The following is a 23,523-nucleotide window of genomic DNA, read 5'->3' on the forward strand; positions in this document are numbered from 1 at the left end:
ATTTGGGCGAGCAGAGATCGTTAAGCTTTTGCTCGAGCACGATAAAGGAGACCTCATCGCACAGGTCGATGGGGACGGGTGCAACGCCATGTACCATGCGGTGGTCAACGGAAACGAACACGTTGTCAAACAGCTAATCGCACACCCGGGCGTCAACATCAACGGAAAATGCGCCCCAAACATCCCAACCCCCATCCTCCACCTCGCGATCCAAAACAACCACCCAACCATCGTCCGCCTCCTCCTCTCACAACCAGAAACCAACCCCAACATAACCTACGACTACGGCACAACCACGCCCCTGAAACAAGCCATCTATCAACACTCCCTCCCCCTCGTCAAACTCCTCCTCGCCCGCAGCGCAGACCTCTCCCACACCGACACCACCCCCCTGCACCTCGCCATCGCCATCGGCGACACCGACATAACAACCTACCTCCTCTCCTCAGCTCTCATCTCCCCCAACACCCGCGACCACCACGGCCGCCCACCCCTCTTCACCGCCATGGCCAACTGGCGCGTCAAACTCGCCGCCCTCCTCCTCGCCCATCCATCCATCGACATCAACGCCGCCGACAAGGAAGGCAACACCGCCCTGCACATGGCCGTGCGACACCAAGAAGAACACATCCAGGACCTCCTGCTCGCTCGCGAGGATGTTGATTTCAATGTCAGGAATGCGAAGGGCCGGACGGCGTTGTGGGATGCGGTGGAGTATGAGAATGAGAGGATGCAGGAGGGGATTTTGCGGAGTGGGAGGGTGGATTTGAGCAAGGTGGAGGGGATTGTGGTGAGGGGGTTGGGGGAGAGGGCGTATGGGATCTATTGCGAGGAGGCTGCGAGGCAAGGGGTGGGGACTGTGTTTGGGAGGGCGATGAGGTGGGTTCCTGGGGTGGGGAGGTGAGATTTGAGGCCCGTGGTGGCTTCCACGAAGGGCGAGTGTTACAAGACGGCAGGCAGGGTCAACGCAGCTTCCCCTGCTGTGGGAGTGCCTGGTGACGACTTTGTTCTCTGGACCTCTGGCTTCCAACCCATGAACAGAACATTCAAACACACTACGAAGAACTTTGAGCAGCATCAGCATACCACAATCATGGCAAATATTGCTAGTCGCAAGACCTTCTTTTCGCTACCACAAGAACTTCGCGATATTATATACGAATTGTGAGTCAAATCAGCCAGTTACACCCGATGGACACTGACATCCAAACAGCGTTCTAGTCGAAGAACCCATCACGGTCTCCACGAGCGGCTACACCAGAGAGGGCCTCATGTCAGCCAGCCGCAGATTGCGCAACGAAACCCTCGACACCTTCTACTTCGAAAACACCTTCGTAGCCCTCGCACCCTCTTTTCGCCTTGACGCCTACTCCCGCCTGACGCAATCACTCGACACGCTCCGATTCCAATACAAGAACCGAGACAAGAGAATCATAATCACCGTCCAGTCAGATTTGCGGCCGCACTGGAACAATCTGGTCGCCTGGCTGCGGCTTTACCATCGCTCGGGGCTTCCGAGCTGGACGAGCCCAGAAACGCTGCCGGGACTTGAAGATCCTAACGCGGAGAGGTTCTTGGTTCGTTGGATTCCGCTTGTGTTTGAGAGGGTGGGGAACAGGAGGGGCCACCCGTGGGTAACTGTAGAGGAGGAGGACGTGCGGCGACGGAGGGTGGTTCTCGGGGCTATCCAGCAGCAGTGGCGTGATGATTAAGAGCCTTGGGAGTGAGCAGTGAGGACTTGTGGTGTTTGGGAACTTCGTGAGATGGGCACTGGGAGTAGTCAGGACGAGTGACTAGTTGTTGTTACGGAATAGTGAATGCTCATGTGAAACAGTCACTAGCGTCTCCGCGCGTTTGCTGTGCTGACTCAGGTGCAATTTGATATGCTCTCCTTTTTTGTCGCAGCAGCTTCAGCTTCTTCCAACACACAATGCAGACCGCCCAATAAACATGGCAGACACGATGGACAATGCAGTAGACAAGTGTCGACTCTTCAAACTGCCGCCCGAGCTGCGAAACCGAGTATGTTTCGAGAGACTATCCGTGCGTGTCCAGTGCTGACTATGACATTCTCTCAGATCTATCGGTACGTGCTAGCCACCTCAGACGACAAGAATCCCATCTCGGTCACCAACAGCGGCTACGAGCGACCTCATCTCCTGGCGACTTGCAAAACGATCCGATCCGAAGCCCTTGGAATCCACTGTGTCGAGAACACCTTCCTCATCCACATCGTCGCCTTCGACTCCACGCCCCTGTATCAATGGTGGAGCATGATGAGGCGCCTCGGCTACGGCTTGAGCGCCATCACCTTCAAGGTACGCGCGGATTGGAGCACAGCGTCCTGGCCGAATCTGCGTCTGTGGCTGCGCAGGGTGCATAGGAGGGAAGTGCATGGGAAACCGGCGAGGCCGGCTGCTCTGTTGCAGAAGGGAGATACAAGAGCTATCAAATTTGCGGTTGGGGGCTTGTTTGCGGTTGCGAAGGAGTTGCGTGGTCAGCCTTGGGCGGTTGCTGAGGCTGTGTTGGCTCAATTGCGTCCGTCGCTGATTGTGTTGGATGGAGCCTGGGGGAAGGATTGAGAAATGGGATGGTCTTTGGGGCCGGGATATGCTGGGCTGTGTGGAAGGTGCAGTTGGCGACGCTGTGGGTGGCACGACAGCCGAAAAGAGCACGGGCGATTCAGGAGGGTTATGCTCACGTTGAAGAAGCAGCTTGGAGGGGATGAGTACTACTCCAGACAGCTTTGAACCTGTCACTTGTGCTTTCTTGTACCCAGCTTTGCTACAGACTTTACGTGTTCAATGTGCATAACGCTGAGTCACTGCTCTCAATTCTCTCATCAAGCTCTTCAAATTCGCATTAAGCCCTCATAGTCTAGATCTGAAGCTACCTTTTCACCTCCTGAAGACGCCGTGATACGCAAGACAAAAGGTGACTTAATTGCGCTGACATGTGACTGCCAAGCAAGTGGTTGGCCCGTGCGCAAAGCTCGCTAAGTTTCAACTCGCGCTTTCCTTTCTTCAACTTTTAAGCAACTCGCACAACACAATTCGTCGCAACCTCATCATGGCGGACGACACCGACGCTGAGGCGGATGCGCCTTGTCGCCTCTGGAAATTGCCCGGGGAGTTGCGCAATCGCGTGAGTTCGCTGGAATCATCGCTCACCGTGCTGTTTGCTGATTTGGATACTAGATCTACCGCTACGTCCTCATCCAACAAGAAGATGCGACAGGCGATAGTATGGTCAATGTCGAGGCCAACGGCTATGACCGGCCGGGACTTCTGTCCACCTGCAAAGAAATTCGCAGGGAAGCCTTGAAGATTTACTACTACGAAAACACTTTCCATGTCCAAATTAAAAACTTCAATTCCGCGCCTCTGGTTGAATGGAAGAATCATTACGTGTCATGACCCTTCGCAGAAGGGTCATGACCTTTTGGTCTAACGAACGGATAGATGGCGAAGCCTGGTGGCCGAACATGCTATTGTGGCTTCGGCGGTACCACCGAAAACAAGTGAGGATGAACTTGTACACGCCTCAAAGATTGCTGGAGGAGCATAGGAGCACGGACAGAACCGAGCATCAGCTGGCAATGCTGTGCGTGACGGTGAAAGAGTTTCGTGATCAGCCTTGGGCTAGGATTGAGAAGCACATCCAGAACTTTCGGCCCGCCTTCATCGCCATTGACGAGGGTTGGCGCAAGGACTGAGGAAACTTTCCGGTGCGGGAGATGGCACAATGCGCAAAGGCCGCGTTCAATTGCCACGGTACAGGCTGGAGAGAAAAGGTGGAGATGGAAGACACTGGGTTTCTTGCAGCTTGTGCACGGCCATTGAATGTCAAGGGTACGTAAAGATGGAGGCGAGCACATACTCATCCTTCTTCACGACGAATCAATTCAATTTCCGCAATCTCCTCTTGTCCCACAAACGCTATAACGTGAAATCGATTTGGAAAGTACAAACGGCTTCGCGCGCTGTCACATGCACAAGGGAACAAACGGACTCTTGTATCTCTTGGCAGGGCGACTTCACATGCTCCGATTCCCTCGACTTCTCTCCTTCCACTAACACAGCACGCCCAACGAACCACCCGCCAAACATGACCAACGAAAGCGACCCAGACTCACAACAGTCCAGCCGCCTGCTGGCCCTCCCAGGCGAACTCAAAAACCGCATCTACCGCCTCGCCCTCCTCCAGCCCAAAGACACACCCATCCTCATCACAAGCACCGGCTACGACCTCGGCGGCGGCCTCCTCCAAACCAGCAAACAGATCCGGTCCGAAGCGCTCAAAATCTTCTACTACGAAAACCAGTTCAAGCACACCGTCCAGCGCCTCGACGTATCTCCCGCCATACACTTCTGCCGCACCCTGGCGAAAGTAGATCTCGGACCTCCGAGCAAACAACACCGAGTCAGCTTGTTGGTCGAGGTGTTTCTGACGCCGCACTGGCCGAACTTGCTTGAGTGGCTTAGGCTTACGCATCAGGGGTTTATGAGTCTTCCTGTGGAGGGGATGACGCCCTCGGCTGGGAATCTGGCGTTTGAGGCGGAGAAGAAGGTTGTTGCTTCGATGTTTGAGGCGGTTAAGGCGTTGAAGCGGCAGCCTTGGAGGTTGGTGAGGGAGGTGCTGAGGGGGATGCGGCAGGTTTTGGTCGTGCTGGAGCCTTCTTGGGGGGATGATTGGGTTGAGGGTTGAGGGTGGGTGTTGAGGGTTGGGTGAAGAGGAGCGATGCACTGGTGTCGCATCGATGGATTGCGAGGGGCGGGTGTCCCACAAAGGATGATCCGCTGGCATTGGATCAGATTGGTTGAGGACGCTCCAGGACCGCCGAGCGGATATCACAGCAGCATGTACTCAGACGCAAAGAAAACCAAGTGTTGAATAAGAAACGGTAACAAGGCCTCATGTCCAAAGCCTTTGCAGCGTTCAATCACTGACCGCTGTCATCATGATCCTCGTCATTTACAACGACTGATTCTCCGCAGCCCACACCGATCCTCTACTCTTAGCACCGCCCGAAGCAACTCCAAGCACCACTTCAGACACAGATCTCAGACCAGTCTTCTTAGAGTGCTTCTATTACACGCATTCCTGCTTGATTCGCTCTTCATCAGCGCAAGAACAAGCACTCGACACATCTAAGATCCATGCGCTCGAAAATACCTTTCCACGTCGAAGAAGCATGCCGATGATGAAGGTGCGTAGTACTATGAATGAAAGTGCGACCAGTGCGTCATGATTACAAGAGTGTAGAATGTGTTGGTACAAGCGTGTAGAGTGTGTTGGTACAGGCGTGTAGCTTGTGTTGGTACAGGCGTGTTTGTCGGTAGCCGGTTCTTCTTGAAGTGTGGCGATATAGAGTCCTTCCGGTCCCTGAAACCGCTCTTCCTCTTCAGTGCCAGCAGTATCTCGCGAGATCCGCGCCATGGGTCCACTCCTCTGTTCGTTCTAATAAGCCGAGCCCTTTCATTCGTCTCAGTCAAGCAGGGCTTACCTCTCTCGTCGGATCCGTCGAGTGATGTTGGGTCGAACAAGCCGTCACGGTAGTGAGAGGAGCGACTTATGGTCTGGACGTCTGAGGTTGGTCTTCTTGAAATGGCGGTACTGTGCTCGCGGTGCTCGACGCGCTCTTCGTGTATTTGCGGACTCTGCGCCGTGGTGACGATTCATGATTCTGGTGAATCGAGCACGTTGCTGGTCGTCTGTTTGGACCAGCCGAGTCCTTGGAAGTTGAGAGCAGTGGCGGATGGTTATATTTGGATTTCTCTGGGAGGTATATGGGTTTGATGATATGGATCTGGAGTCAGAGGTGGATGAGGGAGGTGGTTATGTAGCCGTTATCAGTTTGCTGAAACTTGATATTCACTCGGCTCTCGTCTGGAGCTGGATGCTTCACAGATCCTGCAAACTTCGTCAGGAATACACTGGCGGTTTTCGGAATAAGCCACGTACTTTCTCCCACACAAGGCATTCAAAGCAAGGATACGGAGCGCCTAGTTCCGTCAGAGCATAACCGTGATAGAGAATCAGGTAGAAGCAAGATCGATCTCGATACATGTGAATCTATTTCTTCTCCTTGTCGCCCAAAGTCTCCCACGACAACAGAGTAAATGCCACGAAGATTAAGGCGCCGCCGATGTACGTGGCCAAGGAAGGACTGAGGCCCCAGACAAGCCAGTCCGCCAATGCTACAAAGAAGACGCTCAATCTGTGAAAGTTAGCTGGAGGATCGTGAGTTGGATGGGGTTTTCGACGACTTACACATTGGCCATCGAGCCAAAGACTGGGTCTGTCCAGATGACGAGGACGACCAGTAGAGTGATAGAAACTGCAAGATTGTTAGTAGATGATAGCTGGCGAAGGGAAGTACACATACTGGAGCCAGCCAAAACCGCAATCACGATCCAGCCGAGAGCATACCAGCTGGGAAGGGTGAAGACCTCCCACCCCACGAAATGCAGCACGATGATGCCGACCCAAAGGACGCCCAGTGTATAAAACCCAGTCAACGCCGACGCAGCCAGCGTCAAAGGCAAACTGGACTCCTGACTTTCCGGCCTTGACGAACATGCCCACTTTTTGAACAATACTTCATACAGCCCAAACGCCACAGCACCCACACATGCAATGATGTTACCCACAAGCCTGCTTGCGCCGATTGCCGATTCATCGTGCTCTGCTGTCGTATCTCCGTATGCTATGGTGAAGGTGCCCGCAATGGAAAGTGCAACTGCCAGGATAGCCATCCAGCCTAAGCGTTCCTTGAGGATGGGTACACTGAAGGCGGCGGCGAAGAAGGTAGAACAGTTGTAGATGGCTGTCAAATCCGCTGGTGTGGTCAATGACAGAGAGGTGAACCACGAGACACCGCTAACTGTGAGCACAATCGTCACAACGCCCATGGTTGAGGCCAGGAAGTCCAGAGGGCCACCCACCTGGCCTTGTCGTTTCCAGATCATTGTCGGGCCATGCTTGGCAAAGGCGTCGATGGTCGCAATGGATCCTCGTAGTTGGTTATTGTACTCGCGGACCCAGCTCATATACGGGACATGGCGATCCTTCCAGCGCAGGTAAGCGATGTGGCACAGCCAAGGCAAGATCAACGAGCTGTGGGTGATATACAGCGTCGCGAATGGTTTTCTCCAGCCCAATTCATCCTCAAAGTAGGCGGTAGCTTCGGTGTTGATTGTGAAGCCAACAACACAGACTGCAAGGGTGACGGCAATGACGGCCCAGGATACCTCCTTCTTGGGTGGTTGATCTCGCTCTGTGTAATGGCTGATTGGAGTCCTCTCTCCGCCTAACTCTGAAAGTTCGATGTCGTCGTCTTCAAGACTGGCCCGTCCAGACTCCAGCAGCGGCTCATCGTGTCCATCCTCGCTGGTCTTTCTGCGGGCATGGTCTGGCAAAAGATGGCTCATGGTGGCCCTTAAGGTGAGCCAGCAGGGTTGGGGTCGGGTCGCATGCGCTTATCACGGCTATCACCTCGCCATTGAGCTGGACAAGCAGGGCAGAAATCGTCCTTGTGGAAGGGGTCAAGTCTGGTTCACAGGATTGTGGAGGCAGAAGCGCCGTGATAGATCGACTGGTGCGAAGTAAACAGTAGAGCAGTCGATGCAGGTAGGGGTGGGTTGGAAAGGAGTGCTGCGTGAAGTGGCTGATTGTCGGCGCGTGATTGGTCCGACGCCAGCCACAGCGCCGAAGCGAAAGCTTGTTGGCAGAGGAAGCGACAACACTCCACTCTGCTTTCACTCGCAGCCAGACCACCTGCTTGCCTGTCCACCACCTGCGACTATTCACCACCGCCTTCACCACTATTCACTGCCTGAGAAACCCGACGCCTCCGCAACGACACCGCCCATTCACTCGGCCTGGCATTTCCTTTCTGTCGTCATGAACAGTGTCCTCAACTCGGATCCTGCGACTGCTCCACATCTTCTCTACAGCAGCCGCCTCTCGCCTTCTCGTGGTGAGTGCCTGCCCACGCCTCGACACCGACTCGGAACCCCGCAGACATACACATATACATACAGTGCAGCTAACATGTTGTTTCACCAAGACCCCTTTCCACAACAACCTCCGCCCATGTCGAACCGGAAGCGAAAGGCTTCCGAAGAGCCAGACAATGACCGCATGTCCACCTCTCCTACCGCTTCGCCTTCTATGGCCGGCCGCCATCTACCTACCTCCGCGCACCGAAACATCAAGCGAACTCGCATCAGCACCCTCTCATCAGGCAGACCCCTCGCTTTGCCACGCTTGCTCGAAACCCTGTCCGCGGAAGAGATGAGGCAGCTACTGCAGAATGTGTGTGACCAACACCCTGAACTCCAGCGAGAGATTGTCACACAAGCACCGCGGCCATCCATCGAGTCTACCTTGTCCGTATTGGCCAAGTATGAGAAAGCTTTCGAGGAAGCTTTCCCACTTGGTAACCGCCCCACCTCAGACTACGCGTACAACCGAGTACGACAGCACCTTCGCCAATTCATCGACGCTGTACGAGAATACACACCTCATTTCCTTCCACCACACGAGACTCAGGACGGTCTATCTCTCACCTACCTCGATTCCGTCACCAACATGATTCACCGGCTACCCGACTGGGACACCCTCCAGCACCAGCGGTACAAGAACGAGGCATACGATGAGATTGCAAAAGCATGGGGTCTGGTGATTCGAGAGGCAGCTAAGAGAGCGGGAGGCTTCCATCTACAGTTTGGTGGATGGGATCAGAAGCTGGTGGAGCATAACGAGAAGAGCAGGGGCAAGATGGAGGAAGCCGTAAACGAGCTCAAGACGGCTCTGGGATTCATCCAGGGAGGAACAGGTCAGGCACCAGCAGGTGTATCAGAAGAGCGGGCGAGTATACGGCAGCAGCTCTTCTCAGGATCGTACGGGCAGCCGCAGCTAGGAGTTGGACCGGGCGGATGGTAGGAGCAAGGTGCTGAATTTCTCGCATCACATTGACACGGCCGGTTTGCACACCTACATTAGCGAGATGGTTCTTTGGGGCGCACAGCAGCGGCATCGACACGGCGCAGGTATCATGGGCATTTGGGAGGCGGGACTCGGGGCATTGGAGCGGCGCCTAATCGGCTGATCGCGTCGCTTTGAAGCGTGCTACATACATATCAAAGCATACTCTACCTTGTTGGAATTGTTCATATGTTGCTGAGCAAAGACGTGTTTCAGATAAACGTTCCTCCATTCGATTCCCTCAAGTGAACCTTTCTCGGGCGAAGACCTTACTCGATCATTTCCTGGAGTTATTCGTGGCAGCACAGAGTGTTTAGAAGAAGACCGGCTCCGCTTGGAGAAACGGCAACGTAGTCAAACCATGACATCAAGACCAGTTGCTGGATCCCGTAGAGCGATTCCTTAGGTGTTCGCCACTAGGGGTTGTTTTTGAATGTTAAGGACGATGTCGACACTTCCCGCTGGAATCTCCCTTCCAGGCGACGATGCCTTTGCAGCTGGTGTCCCAGCTGGTGGAGGAGAAGCCGCCGGACATGAGCGGCGGAAGAGAGTGCTGTGGCAAGGGAAGGGGATTGCGAGAGAAAGGTTTAAGGGACGGTTAGTGGAGGGCTGAATGGGTCGGATGCGTTGTGAGTTAATGGGTTGGAGGGTTAGAAGGAAAGCGTCAAGATATGAAATTCAATAAGAAACATTGTACATGGAACGAGGTCTGGATCTATCAAACCCACGCCGAAGAGTTTCGCAACGAGACACTTGTCTGTTCGTATCCTGGGTTCTGAGAGTGGTTCTCGTAGAGGCTTCACGATGATAGTGAATGTAGATGTGGAGAGACTGTCTCGATCTTAGTCGGAGTCTTACGTCTTTCTTCCCACGTGCTCCAGATGTTGGGTATTGAGACAATGTGCTGGGACATCGGGCGTGTTGTCTGGATATGAAGACGATATAAGTCGTCCATGGCGCGCTGCGTCTTATTTTTCTTTCTCTAGGCTGGCCTCAGGACATCGAACGAACGAAGAAGAGAGAAACGAACACTCCCCAAGCCGAGAGGAGCAACGACAAGATGCCGTCAAACGACTCCAACAACCAAACAAACAGACAAACAACCTCTCGACAGAGACGGCGTCAGCAAGCCAGAGTACAGACGCAGTGGGCGGATCGTCAGGTGAGTAGTCGTCGATCGAACACGATTGTGAGGTGTTGACATTGTGCTTGCAGCCCTTCCCATACGGGACGAATAACTACCGCGACAACGTTAGGAGGTTGAAGGAGTTGGAGGAGCATTTGAAACGGGATGTGGATGAGAAGATGCCTTGAGATCTTGAGCGGAGGGAGTTTGGAAAGTAAATTGAGGTCGTCGCGAAGAGAGTAGCAGCAGATGCATGTTGAGCTGGTGGAGGAGGTATCGCAAAGCATGAGGTAGACAGGACAGCCTGGGAATGCAAGGAAAGCCGGTCTTTCCTGTTCCTAGACCGCATCCAGAAACTTTCACATGCCTATGCGCGTGACCTCCCATCAAGTACAACGTTTCTCCTCGCATCTGACGGCCTCGTAAGCTCTCGACTAGTCTTCCGTACCTGACGCAGTTCCGCGCCGTCGACAAGCGTTCCTGGGAGGATTGGATGGAGGGAGCACATGATGATGATGGGAGATCAATTCCCGCGGACAATAGACCGGGTACCTAGTACCTAGGCGAGTGCATCGCCACCACGAGATAGCTTCTGGTATGGAAGGTGTTTGGCTAGCGCAAGGCACCAGCATTGAGCAGCATGAGATGAAACAGAACAGGTACGTGGCACGGGCTGCGTTTCGTTCGCTTCGCTTGGGACTGACGGTTGGGTTTCGAAATAGTCGGCCTGTCTTGATCTTGCCTAACTAGCGAGGAGATGATAGGTAGAGAGAAGGCCAATGGGCGGCGTGGGTGGTTGTGTGGTGGTGCAGTATGCGAGCACTGCCACGCTTCAAAGTCGACCTTGCAGGAGGTTCGCAATCCTTTCTGAGGCTGTGCACGCAAGATGGGGACGGGGTATCGTGGTTTCAGATGTGGGTTAGGTGCTGACCGGTGATGATCCCGACGCCATTGTGCATTGGGTGCGATTTGGGGGTGTCGTCACTCGTGTGACTTTGTGTGGTTAATGGTGAGAATTGTATGGTGGGTTGTTGTGTGGTGTCCGTACGAGAGGAAGCGGGACTTCTCAGCCCTACGCTCAGAAGCACGCGAGGAGAGGGTCGGGGCGAGAATTGGAATCAAGAAGGGATCTGCAAGTGCTGTTGCTATTCTTTGAACAGCGAAGCTGCATGTGTAGATCTTTTTTTTTGGTTGTGCAAATGTGAGGTGAGATGGCTGTTTCGAGCAATCGCTGGGTCTGATCGATTTCGTGCCTGAGGTGTCGACGCTAGTGGCGGTATTCCAGAAATAGCGCCGAACAACGAAAGCGTGGGAGGGATGCGGCACACTTCAACTCTGACTGCATCGCATCTTCACCACACGACTCGATAAGGCAAGATACCGTACACTTTCTCACGGCGGACGTCATCTGTACACGTCGTCTTGCAGTGTGGGAGACACCGCTGTCGAGCTGGAGTTGACGACGACAACTCGCAACCCGAAGCTTGACTGACCGATTGCTGCATTGCTTTGTTTGGCGTGCAATAATTGATTAATAGTTTCTGCCCAAGGAATCGCGAACCGTAGGACAGGCCATCGGCACCAAACCTCAAAGGGCGCATGGCAGAGGGCTGAGCAGTTCCACCTTGCAGCAGCAGCCCAAGCAGTAGCAGAGACGGACGGCAGCCGGTCGGCTCAGCCCACCAGCATCCTGGACCTCTGCTATCCAGCGCCGTTCGCTTCACTCTATCGCTCCAGGTACAGCTGTACTTGCTGCTGCGTCACGGGCATCGCTTGGTGCAATCGTCGGCGTCCATCATTAGGCCTTTGCATCCGCCTCGCTAGCCCATCCTTCGACCAGGGTGCCTCCGCGCGACCCAAGGCCAAGCGCCGGCGGCTGTCTTCTCTGTCGCATACCTCAAAGAAGGCACCTCACACGCGCTGCTCCGCCATTCTTAGCAACACCACCCACGGCTGCTCGTTCAGTTCAGGCTGACACGCAGTCATGGACTCTCAGCGCGGACGCTCGCCCTCGGCGGGCCACACGAATATAAGGCACTCGACCTCAGCATCGCCCCACCCGCAGCAATTGCCCTCGACGTCCTACCTCGCCGACGATACCACTGCCCACCAGAACAACAACAACAACTTCCTCAACGCCCACGGTGCCTCAGGCGCATTCGCCGACTCCTTCACCCAGGACTACTCCCAGCAGGCACAGTACTCGCTGGGCCCCACCTTCACCGACTTCAACCAGCAGCAGCCCCAGAACGGCGCCGTCGCCAACCATACCTTCCTCCAGTCCGCCCAAGATCTGTCGGGCACCACGAACCCTACCGACTCCAACGCCTTTCCCTCCTTCGACTTCAACCAGACCAACTTCGACACGAACACCTCCCTTGACCCGAGCCTGCTCTCAGCCGACCTCGACCCCACCAACGCCTTGGAACTGATCGCGGCGCAAACGAACACGAACAACGGCACGCTCAACCCCATGGCGACCACCATGTCATCTCATTCACCCACCCCGCCCCATCTCTTCAACACCGACATGAACAGGCGACACTCTGGCAGCCCCAGCCCACATGCCTCCCCGAACTTCGCACAGGCGCAACCGAACTATCAGATGAACAGACCGCGAAATGTGTCAGAGTCACTTGATCCCTCAAGTGCCATGTTTCCACAGGGTCAGAGTAACGAGTGGATGGGCATGGGCGCATACAGATCGCACAAGAGGACACCTTCAGACAATCTATCGGACATCTCTTCGAACCATGCGTCGCCGTACATGAACAATCTGGACAGTTTCGATGTAGCCAATGCGCACTCTTCACCTTTGCTCAATCCTACCAGCGACCCCACTTTCAACGACGGACTCGGCCTGCAGCAGTTTAGTTTGAATGAGAACCAGCAGCCTTTCAGCCACAGCCCCGGCCACAGTCCAGGTCATTCGCCTCATCTCATGCCGCAACCACAGCATGCGCTACCTACGTTTACTGCTGACAACAACTTCGGTCTCACCAACAATATGAACGGTCAGTTCGGACAACAAAATAACGGGCTGGAAATGTTTCCGGGTGTCGGCCAAGAGCCTTTCCCATCTCTCAACAATGGCAACAACAACCAAGGCGCGAGCCCTGGTGAGCTTGGCCAAGCAGATCACATGAGCCCTCCAGAAATCAATATCGACTTTGCGCCGCCTTCGAGAGTCCCCACGGATAACATGCGACAGGAGAACTCTCAAGACGCGCTGAGTCCGCCACTAAGAAGTGAGTGGATGCATTCCATTTCTGTTAGAATTCAATACTAACCTATTTCCAGCGACAAACCGACAGCGCGCCAAATCAGACTCAAATCTAGGCTCGAGATCTCCCTCGCCCGCCTTGGTCGGACGAGGTAGGTCCCCGTCTGCGGGCGGCGAGAGTCTTTCGCCATTCGACAACAACAGCAAACCCTCCTCGCGGTCGTCTTCCCCAGCACGTGGACGCAATGGCTCGCTTAACCGCGCGCGTAGTTCAAGTAACGCTTCAGACGAGCGCGACTACATTCTCGATCTCGCAGACCCGCAGCGAACTCCATCGAATGGCGCAGACAGCAAGCGTGTCCAAAAACACCCTGCAACTTTTCAGTGCAACCTCTGCCCTAAGCGATTCACGCGAGCTTACAACCTGCGTTCACATTTGCGCACGCATACCGATGAGCGACCGTTCGTCTGTACCGTGTGCGGTAAAGCCTTCGCACGTCAACACGATCGAAAGCGTCACGAAGGTTTGCATTCTGGTGAAAAGAAGTTCGTTTGTCGTGGAACCCTACAAAGCGGCTCCCAATGGGGCTGCGGCAGGCGCTTCGCACGTGCCGATGCGCTCGGTCGTCACTTCCGTTCAGAAGCAGGTAGAGTCTGCATCAAACCGTTGCTTGATGAGGAAGCTGCCGAGCGCCAACGAGCGTGGATGGAAGAACAGCAGCAAGCACAAGCCGCCGCTGGTATGGTCGCTCCACAGCCGATGGTGACCCAGCCGGCAGTCGACATGATGGGCAACTTCTTGCCAGAGGCACTCCTCGCACAATACCCAGCACTCCGCGGAATCGACTGGACCAACGTACCTCAAGGACCACCCGAAGAAGACGCCTACAGCGGGCGCAGTTCTTTCGATGCCTCTAGCGGCGGCGAATACTACGAAGACATCTCCGAGAACGAAATGGGCTCGTACCAGGATTCCGCCATGAGCGGGATGAACAACAACATGGGCATGAACAACATGGGAGGGATGCAGAGCGGCGGCAACCAGCAACAGAACTTCGGTTACGGCAACCAAGCGGCGGATTACATGAGTGATTTCGAAGGGCGGTGATGACACTTTTTAACGGCCTGGATGTCTCGAACGAACGATGAGAAAACGACCATGACCTTGTTTGTTAAACTCGAAACACTGCGTCTTGTCTTTGGGGGTGGGGACTTGCATTTGATACCAAATACCGATGATGGTGTTTTTCACGGACGGATTGGGGTTGGGCTAACCAGAGCCGAGACAAGGCGGCCTTGGGATAAGGGAGGCGGTGATAGAGGCGTTTGATGTTGTTTTCTGCTTCGGATGATTGATGTTTTGAGTGATACCACCGAATACCTTTCACTGTCGCTTTTTGTGGCCGTCCTTCCAAAGAACTAGGATAGGATGAAATGAATATCCATGGGTTCATCTGAAAGCTTTTTGACTCTCTTTTCTCCTAACATCTGAACCGTAGTTGATTCTTTCTAGCTCAGGTCCTTTGACGTGTTAGAAAAGGCAGGAGACTAAACGCAGAAAAGCAAACTGTAGTTGCGGGTAGAAGTGAGTGAAGGATGTGAGATCATTTTTGGGGCCTTCTCTGCGTGCGATGGCTGAAGGACAACTGATTTGATTGAGGTGCCTCGTCTGCACATGCATTTGTTCAGTGCTACCATGCAGCTTTCTCTCTGAACACATCAAACTCAACAGCACGTTCTGCTCGCCATCTCATCTCGTCTCATTGAACCAAGCAAGCAAACAAGCGATATCCTCATCACCAACGCCACGCTAAACTGATCACTCCCAAAAAGCCTTTCTGACAGAAACGTCCACATACACTGTAGTCGATTCAACTCATATCCATCTCCTCTCCACCACCACCCTGTCCACCGTGACCACCAGCAGCACTCAGCATCTCCTCCTCCTCACTCCTCAAAACCTCCCGAAACAAATCGTCATACTCCGCATCATCGCTCCACAAATTCCCCTCAGTGCCATCCCCATCTCCCTCCTCCATCCCCATCATCTCATCAGGAAAATTCTCCAACAAAGCCCTCATCTCCTCCTCTTCGCCCTTCACAAACTCCTCCACCTCGACCTCCGGAGCCACATCCATATCCCCCCAACCCGGCAGTTCCGCGTCCTCCTCCTCAGCAGAAGGCGTCGGCGCATCCCGTTTCAATTCCTCTTCATACTCCCGCCTCCGCCGCACAAACTCCAACCGCATGAAATCCTCCCCGCGGGATTCATACCGCGCCTGATCCCTCTCGTCGCGGACTTTGCGGAGGAAGGCGTTGCGGCGCTGGGTTTTTAGGGCGTTCTGCTGGGGTGTTGGGGCGCGTTTGATGGGGCGGTGCGAAAAAGGCGTCGTTGGGGAATGTTTCGTGTTGGTGGTGTTGGGGTTGGAGCAGAGGGGGGAGTTGATGTTATCGAACTTGAAGAGCGAGTTGGTGTTTCCTTCTCCTTCTTGTTCCTGTTTGGTGGTTTCTTGTTGTTGTCCTTCTTGCGAGGTCATGGTTTTCGCGAGGGCGTGGCGCGTCGGGCCATGGATGTTGGCGCTGCGGGGCGAGAGGGGCGAGGGGATTGTTGGGAGGAAGGCGTGTGGTGAGGAGGAGGGCGGGAAGGCTAGCATTTTGCGGTGGGCCGGAGAAATGTGGTCGCAGTGGTGGTGAGTTTTTGTGTTGGGTGGTTCGTGGGACGAGGATGACGCGCTCGAAGTTGATGAGCGGGATTGGGAGACGCGACGGCGGGAAGCCGAGCCGAGCGCGGAGATTCACGTTACTTCACCACACCACATAGGAATGGAACCGACTTGGGGAGCGCAGAAGAAAATAGTGTCAGGCTCGTGTTTACTATCAATTGAATGGGGTATATGACTGCGCACCAGACTCCGCCAAATCTGAAGGCGAATCTGCCGCGCCTTGTGCTGCATCCTCCCGCCTCTGTTCTATCCTTCGAGCATCGTCACCAAACGTGTTCAACCGCTCTCCCAGGCTATCCTTGATGTCGCTGGTGAAATCAAGCTGTGGCACCTTGCGCCGCCTCTCAAACTCTTGACGAAGCCGGTCTTGGTCTTGAAACTTCCTCAAACCGTTCATGGTCCACTCATCCCATGTCACGCTGTCGAGCTCCATCCGTCTCAGCACATCTAACAATCCCTCCATGTCCTGTGCACTTGCATAGCCCGTCGCCAGAGTATTCCACGTCACTTCGTTGGGCTCGATTCCCTTGTTCCGCATGTAGTTCAGCACCTGTTCCGCAAGCTTCATCAAACCGTGGCGCGAGAATCCATGTAGGAATATCGACCAGGACTGTTGAGTTGGTTTGCATTGTTTAGCCTTTGAGTCGGGAGGTTCACGCTGCATATCCTTGATCACCTCAGCGGCATACAAGAGGCCTTTCTTCGTCTTAATGAATGTCATCAAGAAGCAGTTAGAGATGTGATCAGTCTCTATCATCGAAGTAAAAGGTTCGGCGTTGAGATCCACGAGGGCACGAAACTGCCTATGCACTTCATATGGGTGCGCAGCAGAACGGGAGCGCGAGAAGTCATGATCCAAAAACATCGCCATCATGATCGCCATCGACTGCTGTGATGGCGGCATTGTCCCTTGCGAAGCGCTTTCCGGGCCTGGAGCTCGAGACGGCAGTAGACCCAACTGCTGCAGCGGATTCGTGTCAAACAACTGACCAAACGCTTCTACCAGTATCTCATACGCCCTTTCCGGATTGTGCTTCTTGTGATGTATTGCAAGACAGTGCAAAATCTCCGTAGCGACAACCGGCTGGCCAGTGACATTGACATGCTGAATGGCATCTCGGATAGTAGCGTTCAAGGTGTCGGCGTCGTCGATAGAGGACTTGCAGCCCTTGAGGAGAATCGCATATGTGTAGGAGTCCGCCTCCAGGCCATGCTCAACAAGGGAGCTGTAAATTGAGAAGGCTGTCTTCAAATCACCCGCCTCCACAGCATTGAGCATTACAATGTTGCAAAGCTGGTTGTTCAAGGTCACGCCAATCTTGACCAGATTATCGACGATGCGCATGCAAACACGCAGTCCAGCCGGTTGGCGGATCGAGTTGCGAAGAAGTGTTGCGCAATTGCTGCGGAAAGCATACGAATCGAGAGCTGCGTCCGCATTCTTGGCCTCCAGAAGAGCGTCCAGGGCCTGTTCGAAGTGCCCGCTTCTCGCGAAGTGTGTCGAGAAGTGGAGATATGTGTTCCAGTCCACTTTGACGTGATGTACTTTAACCGCACGATACATCTCGTTGATCTGCTCGTGGCTGCAATGAGGCATTAAGAGTCTGAAGAAGGAGCCATCGATATGCAGACGGCCGCCTTTCTCGCGGTCTGCAAGCAGAGGGAAGAGCTCTGAAAGTGCCTGAAGCTGTTCCGCGTCTTTCTGGTGAGAGAAATGCATTGCCAGGTATCTCAAAGAGTCGTCAATGCAGCTAACGGGCGGGTAAGGCCAAGTATGTGTCTCTTGCAAGAACTTGATCATATACTCTGGCTCATTGTACATAAGCCAGAGAGCGATTTGACTCCAGTAATAGTATCTCTTGTGGGAGGTGAAGCCAGCCAATCGACCAAGCATCATGGGAACACCGTCTTCTGGGTCAGCAATCGCTTCTCGAGCCCATTTTGCAGCATCGCCATGTAACATAGGTGCAAGTCGAGATGACATATATTCCCCCTGGCCTCTGTCGTAGTAACGTTGGATTCGAGCAAACTGTGTGTTCCACGTCGAAGAGAAGCCGCCAGACAATATTCCACCAGACCTGACAGTGACGTGTTTTGTCCTGAAATATCGACCGTGAGCTCTTGCAAAGTAGACATTGGTGTTTGCCGATCGACGGCACATGATCCTCTGCATCTCGCGAGCAGTAGGCTTTCGTGCTGTCCATCTTGACGGTGCAGATTGTCCATTCGTGCGCGCCGACTTTATCAAACGAATATCCTTCTTGACTGGTTGCTCTGGTTGCAAGGCTCTCACAGGTACCTTGCTCAAACGTTGGCGCCGTGGCGAAGATTGATGGGCCGTGGGTTTTCTCTGCTTCACCTCTTTCCCAGGACCTGCTTGGCCACGCGCATCAGGGGCGGTAGTCGGAAGCTCTCCATCTTTTGGACCCAGTATGAAATCCAGATACGAGGATTCGGCGGTGACTTTCGACAAGTCTAACTCGGGGAGTGGAGGGGATTCATCTCTGCGGCCTTCTTCTAACGCTGTGCTGTAGCTCTGCACCGCTCGAGGCCATTGCGAAGGAGCTGTTGGGGACGATTTGGGTAGAGAGCTGCGACTATGGAGAAGCGAGCGGATGGCCAGGCGACATAGTGGCATAGGCGGACATTGAGGAAGGTCGCGTGGTGGATGGACGTGTTACCAGGGAGGTGCAGCAGCTTCTTGTGAAGTCTCATCTCACAGCCGCTAGGGGGCGCTACCGAATCTCCCCGATGGACTTCACTCCTCGACTTCAACCTCTGCATTTTCTCTCCTACCGCAACCACCATTATATCATATTTGATCAACTGGACCTTGGTCAAAAAACACTCTGAACGTCGCGGATATGGCCATCTTTACGAAAAAGCAGACCATGACCCCGCACGAAGGAACAAAACGCTCGTACATCAACACGGCACTGCTGAGAAAGGCATTGCCGTCACGCTCCATATAGTGCTGCAGAAACTGGTTTGAGGGCTTCGTAGTGTATTGCTCCTTGATAGGGATTTCATGAACATGCGATTGGCTTGGTGTATACTCTTCTTGCTGGGATCAACCCTCCCAGCACAGTCAGAACCAACGTGCAACCTCTTAACTATCAACGTCGACATCACTGCGCTCAATATCCAGCTTCCCTCCAACATCTCGGGACTGACGTTGGACATCCTGACCGCACTGCCCAAGGTCCAGATCCAGGGCACGTATCAGATAGCCGCTCGTTATTGTGAGCCTGAAGTCAAGAACTCCTCGCGGACGAACACGCTACAACTCCTCGTACATGGAGTGGTAAGGTCAAGCGTGAGGCTCTCGCCAGCTTTCAAGCTAACTTCTGAAGACATACACGAAGGACTACTGGTCTGGACTCGGCCCACCTGGGCAAGGCTACGATGGTGATAAATACTCTTATGTAGCGTACGCATCCAAACAGGGCTACCCAACCCTCGCCATCGACCGAATCTGCAATGGAAACTCCAGCCATCCCAATGGGTTAACCGTCATTCAACTACCAGCCAATACGGAGGCTCTGTATCAAGTCATTCTTCAACTCCAGCCGAGCCCTACAGCGGGCGGACGCAGGTTCAACAAAGTCATTCCTGTGTGCCACTCGGAGGGAGCCACGGTCTGCGAACTTCTCATGCAGGTACACCCGGACGCGCCAGTCGCGACGTACGTGATCCACGGGTTCACAAATCAATTCCTCGTGGGAGGAGCAGCAAGTGTTGCGGCGGTGGTGTTTCTGCCTGCTTCGATTGCGGCTCCTACTCGGTTCCCTGGCCTGGATCCTACGTACCTATTGACCACGAGCGCCAGTGGCTCACAGGGCGTCTTCTACTACGGAGACTACGACAAGCAGGTTGCTGCTTATGACTTCGCCAACACAAACCCCGTACCCGCCGGCGAACTCGCAACTTCCGCGCTCAGTCAGCTCCCAGCGCCTCTATACAAAGGCTCGCTGCTCCTGCTCAATGGCCAAAACGATCAGATCTTCTGTGCAGTACTACCCACCGATCCATTGATTGGAGGGTTGGGCAATTGCGGAACTGGTGCGACATCGACCACGGCGCGGACGCAGGTCTTGTTTCCTGCGGCCAAGTTCTATTATAACCAGGTTGCGAACACCGGGCACGATCTGGACTTGCACCGGACAGCAGCGCAGACTTTCAAGATCTCGCACGATTACCTTGCCTCTCAGGGATTTTGATGGAGAGTGTCAGGAGGGAAAAGCTTTTGTCTCAGATTGGGGTGTATGTATAGTATTTGGTTGGAAATGGAAGCTGTAATAGCACAGAAAATGTACAGTGAAACTGTTTTTGAGCACAACCGACCAGCAGACATCTCATACTACTACACCACCTCGAGCACTTCCAGGCTTCCTTCCGATGACGGACGGTATGACAAGGCTTTCTCGGTAATGTTTTCCCCTTGTTCAGCACACCCGAGTCCTTCCAACAGCGGTACACAATGAGGGGCGTCTATAACAAGAACGCTACTCGCGCAATCTTGCAATCTTTCTTCGCTAACACTCGGTCAAGAGATCTTTCCTACCGGGACACATGCACTGATCGTGAGAATCGATCTTCATGTTTTACGCTCAAGGGGATGTTCGGTGTGAGAGGGTTCTGGAAAGGAAAGTAGTAGGAATGATGAGTTCGCATTCTAACAAGTTCCTGCCCAAGTAAGTGCGACACACAAGGGCCGATCCCGACCAGAAGTAGCAGAGGACATGGAGGAGAATGGGTGACGTCAAACCTGAAGGCTGCGAAACTGTGAAGGTAAATAGCCACGAGATAATGGCCGGTTCAGCCATTGGGGCGGCTTGTCGTCTGCAATGACTCCCAGCTAGGCATAGGCTACTCCTGGGTCCAGAATGTTGGCCTCAGACCGCATTCAAGGCACCAAAACAATGTGCAAATCTCCTCTCCCTTCTGCGAATGACGACGAGTGCATGCCAGATGAGTACGTAGCGTAGCCGAAAAGCGCAGCTACACCGGAGCATTACAATCAAATTCTCGGACTGAAGTCGGAGTCGATGGGCAAATATGCGTGTCGAAATGGTGAAATGTGATCTGTATCGTCATGATGAGGATGAGGGTACTTAGCGCTCAACAGTTGGAAGAAGCTTGAGGAGGCTGCTCTCATGCCGTGGGAATGGAAGTCCCATCAAGGGCGTAGCTTGAAGGTCGCTGGGACTTCTTGTTCAAGGTGAATTAGACGATGTAATGGAAACTTGCAAGTAGATGGGGTCGAGAAGGCTTGCTTGCTTCAATGTTGGTCTCAGAAGCCCAGACCTCTAGAACTATAAAGCTTAGCTCTCCAGATCTGAAACTGAGACTACTCCAATTGCAACTTTTGCTTCTGAACAACCGCGCACTCGACCACAACCGCAACATACCTCGCCTTACTCGATCTACGAATCTCGAACTTGCCGTAGGGACTCAAATTGAGAGGCCGGCAAAGTCAATCTTCACGTCGATTGTGCCACGATATCCTTCTCGAGCACATCCTCCACGAAGGACTGAACGGGGCGCCTACTCTTGCCATGGCGTCCACACAGGCTCTGAGCGCTGCAGCTCAGGATCGCAAGGCCAGATTAGCACAGCTCAAGTCTCTGAAGCGGAAACAACCCGATACACAAGGAGACCAGCAAGACAACAGCGAATCCGCGCCAAAGTCGCCTCGAACTGAGGCAGCCGACACCACCACAGATTCGAACGGCGTCTCGAAATATGTCAGCGGACGCAATTACGACGCAGAGACACGAGGCGCAAAGCTGGGCTTCGAGAGCGCCCCCTCAGAAGGCAAAGAGACTCTGGAGAAGAAGGCGGCAGAACTCGCAGCCGAGACAAAACGTCAGGCAGAGGAGGAGGAGAAAGCGGACAAGCCACTGGATCTGTTCAAGCTACAACCCAAGAAGCCTAATTGGGACCTCAAGCGTGATCTGGACCGCAAGCTGGAGGTGTTGGGTGTGCGCACCGACAATGCGATTGCGCGGCTGGTGAGGGAGCGGATATCTGGGCAACAGAAGGCTGCGCAAGCCAGAGCGAATGGGTCTGCGAATGGAAGTGGTGGTGGGGATGCTGAGGCGGCGGGTATCGAAGGGACAACACTTGTCGAAGCGACGAATGTCAGGGAGAGGGAAGCTGAGGAAGATGCGCGCCGCGAGCGTGAGGAGGAGGCGGCGTTGCTGGATGGTAGCTGAGGGTGTGGAAGTGGTCAGACGACGGCATTCACGTGATTGTTCACCCAAGCGACTTTGGTGGCTGTCGCGAGAGGGAAGGGTGTGGTTGGAATAACAACACGATTACGACCACCTTCATCACCAGGGGCATTTTCTCGTCGGCAGTCGCAGCATGTGGATACGCGACCTGCGTGTGATCGCAAGATAGAGGGGTCCAACTTTCAACGACAAGGAAAAAGGGCATGGACCATCCTGCGGTGCCATCAACAGCCGGCCATGGAAGCGACCTTGGAATTGCTGAGAAGTGGTGGTGTGTCGCACGACATCAATATATTGTTTTGGTGGGCACGGACTCTTCACCACTGCAGCTTGTGAAAATCCCCAGGTTTTGAGGAGCATGGAGGATAGGCATGGGGTAGGTCTCGCATCCTGTACGAGATAAGACGATTGCGAAGACGTCTTGGGAGACCGTCATCAAATGTTTCAGTGTGCAGCCTTTCTCGGTGGAAGATCCGGCTCCGTTCGTTGCTTAAAACAGGTCGCCATGCTTCCTTCGTGGCTCTCCGCGGAGCACGTAACAACCACGTTGCCAAGTAGGACAGTCAGTAGTGAGAGGTAGCCACAATCGAGCAACCAACCACCTCTCCAATGATGATGAAGACCAGTATAAGCGCGGCAGGCGTGCAGTCTGCACATGCGAAATATGCAGGTGTTTACGATCGCAGCCTAGCTTCGAGGTGTCAAGGATTGCTCACTACATAATAATACATCCAACATGTGCATGTCCCCTTACCCCGCCGGTTTCTTCCTGGACGAGTGATTGATGATGTGTGAGAAGACGCCGCCGTCCGTCTTTGAAAAGCAGCAGCAGCTCCGTCGAGCTCGCTAGAACAGATTGGGACTGAGAATCCCTGGGGAAAGGCAACTTGGGAGCTATTCTTACAGGTTGGTCTTGTGCCTTCGCCTGCAGGTCCGTGGCCCGAGCTCGAATCAGGACGGAGGAGGGGAAGGCGTACAGTGTACATGCATGTATTGTTGCTCTTTTCCCTTCTTCTGCGCGATGAGGGAAGGATGATGTAAGATGGCTTTGTTCGTTTTGGCCGTGGCTGTGGCGGGCGGGTGAGAGAGGGCAAGGCGATCAGAGATCTGCGTGGTGAGTGTATGTACATGTGGTTGGGGATGAGTTGTTGAACTGCTGGGACTCTGTTAGGGTATGTCGTTGGCCCCGGCCAGATTGTGTGGCAGACAAGGCTAGCCGAGTGT

General features: G+C 54.0%; 13 protein-coding genes across 13 annotated transcripts; 9 read left to right on the forward strand and 4 right to left on the reverse strand.

The window, feature by feature from the left end:
• Positions 1-385: 385 nt before the first annotated feature.
• On the forward strand, positions 386-718 carry M409DRAFT_32923 (uncharacterized protein; the record flags this gene model as incomplete). The annotated part of the gene is made up of 1 exon (XM_033810269.1): positions 386-718. A coding segment is annotated over one exon (333 nt), but the record flags the coding sequence as incomplete, so codon positions are not given.
• A 1,232-nt stretch (positions 719-1,950) lies between these two features.
• On the forward strand, positions 1,951-2,582 carry M409DRAFT_69686 (uncharacterized protein; the record flags this gene model as incomplete). Its single annotated transcript, XM_033818404.1, has 2 exons — positions 1,951-2,022; positions 2,079-2,582. The coding sequence occupies 2 exons, from the start codon at positions 1,951-1,953 to the stop codon at positions 2,580-2,582; spliced, it is 576 nt and encodes a 191-aa protein (XP_033662489.1).
• Positions 2,583-3,069: 487 nt separating this feature from the next.
• On the forward strand, positions 3,070-3,524 carry M409DRAFT_27996 (uncharacterized protein; the record flags this gene model as incomplete). The annotated part of the gene is made up of 3 exons (XM_033808824.1): positions 3,070-3,144; positions 3,198-3,407; positions 3,462-3,524. The coding sequence occupies 3 exons, from the start codon at positions 3,070-3,072 to the stop codon at positions 3,522-3,524; spliced, it is 348 nt and encodes a 115-aa protein (XP_033662490.1).
• Positions 3,525-4,107: 583 nt separating this feature from the next.
• Positions 4,108-4,707, forward strand: M409DRAFT_58992 (uncharacterized protein; the record flags this gene model as incomplete). The annotated part of the gene is made up of 1 exon (XM_033814055.1): positions 4,108-4,707. One exon carries the CDS (start codon positions 4,108-4,110, stop codon positions 4,705-4,707), a length of 600 nt encoding a protein of 199 aa, XP_033662491.1.
• A 384-nt stretch (positions 4,708-5,091) lies between these two features.
• Positions 5,092-5,439, reverse strand: M409DRAFT_58993 (uncharacterized protein; the record flags this gene model as incomplete). The annotated part of the gene is made up of 1 exon (XM_033814056.1): positions 5,092-5,439. The coding sequence occupies one exon, from the start codon at positions 5,437-5,439 to the stop codon at positions 5,092-5,094; it is 348 nt and encodes a 115-aa protein (XP_033662492.1).
• Positions 5,440-6,075: 636 nt separating this feature from the next.
• Positions 6,076-7,433, reverse strand: M409DRAFT_27998 (uncharacterized protein; the record flags this gene model as incomplete). The annotated part of the gene is made up of 3 exons (XM_033808825.1): positions 6,076-6,220; positions 6,274-6,340; positions 6,389-7,433. The coding sequence occupies 3 exons, from the start codon at positions 7,431-7,433 to the stop codon at positions 6,076-6,078; spliced, it is 1,257 nt and encodes a 418-aa protein (XP_033662493.1).
• A 664-nt stretch (positions 7,434-8,097) lies between these two features.
• Positions 8,098-8,949, forward strand: M409DRAFT_27999 (uncharacterized protein; the record flags this gene model as incomplete). Its single annotated transcript, XM_033808826.1, has 1 exon — positions 8,098-8,949. The coding sequence occupies one exon, from the start codon at positions 8,098-8,100 to the stop codon at positions 8,947-8,949; it is 852 nt and encodes a 283-aa protein (XP_033662494.1).
• Positions 8,950-10,051: 1,102 nt separating this feature from the next.
• Positions 10,052-10,305, forward strand: M409DRAFT_28000 (uncharacterized protein; the record flags this gene model as incomplete). Its single annotated transcript, XM_033808827.1, has 2 exons — positions 10,052-10,153; positions 10,207-10,305. 2 exons carry the CDS (start codon positions 10,052-10,054, stop codon positions 10,303-10,305), a joined length of 201 nt encoding a protein of 66 aa, XP_033662495.1.
• A 1,796-nt stretch (positions 10,306-12,101) lies between these two features.
• Positions 12,102-14,448, forward strand: M409DRAFT_28001 (uncharacterized protein; the record flags this gene model as incomplete). Its single annotated transcript, XM_033808828.1, has 2 exons — positions 12,102-13,365; positions 13,418-14,448. 2 exons carry the CDS (start codon positions 12,102-12,104, stop codon positions 14,446-14,448), a joined length of 2,295 nt encoding a protein of 764 aa, XP_033662496.1.
• Positions 14,449-15,211: 763 nt separating this feature from the next.
• On the reverse strand, positions 15,212-15,994 carry M409DRAFT_28002 (uncharacterized protein; the record flags this gene model as incomplete). Its single annotated transcript, XM_033808829.1, has 1 exon — positions 15,212-15,994. One exon carries the CDS (start codon positions 15,992-15,994, stop codon positions 15,212-15,214), a length of 783 nt encoding a protein of 260 aa, XP_033662497.1.
• A 223-nt stretch (positions 15,995-16,217) lies between these two features.
• On the reverse strand, positions 16,218-18,701 carry M409DRAFT_58998 (uncharacterized protein; the record flags this gene model as incomplete). Its single annotated transcript, XM_033814057.1, has 1 exon — positions 16,218-18,701. The coding sequence occupies one exon, from the start codon at positions 18,699-18,701 to the stop codon at positions 16,218-16,220; it is 2,484 nt and encodes an 827-aa protein (XP_033662498.1).
• Positions 18,702-19,097: 396 nt separating this feature from the next.
• On the forward strand, positions 19,098-20,283 carry M409DRAFT_28004 (uncharacterized protein; the record flags this gene model as incomplete). The annotated part of the gene is made up of 2 exons (XM_033808830.1): positions 19,098-19,367; positions 19,417-20,283. 2 exons carry the CDS (start codon positions 19,098-19,100, stop codon positions 20,281-20,283), a joined length of 1,137 nt encoding a protein of 378 aa, XP_033662499.1.
• Positions 20,284-21,639: 1,356 nt separating this feature from the next.
• On the forward strand, positions 21,640-22,119 carry M409DRAFT_34389 (uncharacterized protein; the record flags this gene model as incomplete). Its single annotated transcript, XM_033810325.1, has 1 exon — positions 21,640-22,119. A coding segment is annotated over one exon (480 nt), but the record flags the coding sequence as incomplete, so codon positions are not given.
• Between the last annotated feature and the right edge of the window lie 1,404 nt (positions 22,120-23,523).

This window comes from Zasmidium cellare (assembly GCF_010093935.1).
Source record: "Zasmidium cellare ATCC 36951 unplaced genomic scaffold M409scaffold_40, whole genome shotgun sequence".
Taxonomy (NCBI): Eukaryota; Fungi; Ascomycota; class Dothideomycetes; order Mycosphaerellales; family Mycosphaerellaceae; genus Zasmidium; species Zasmidium cellare.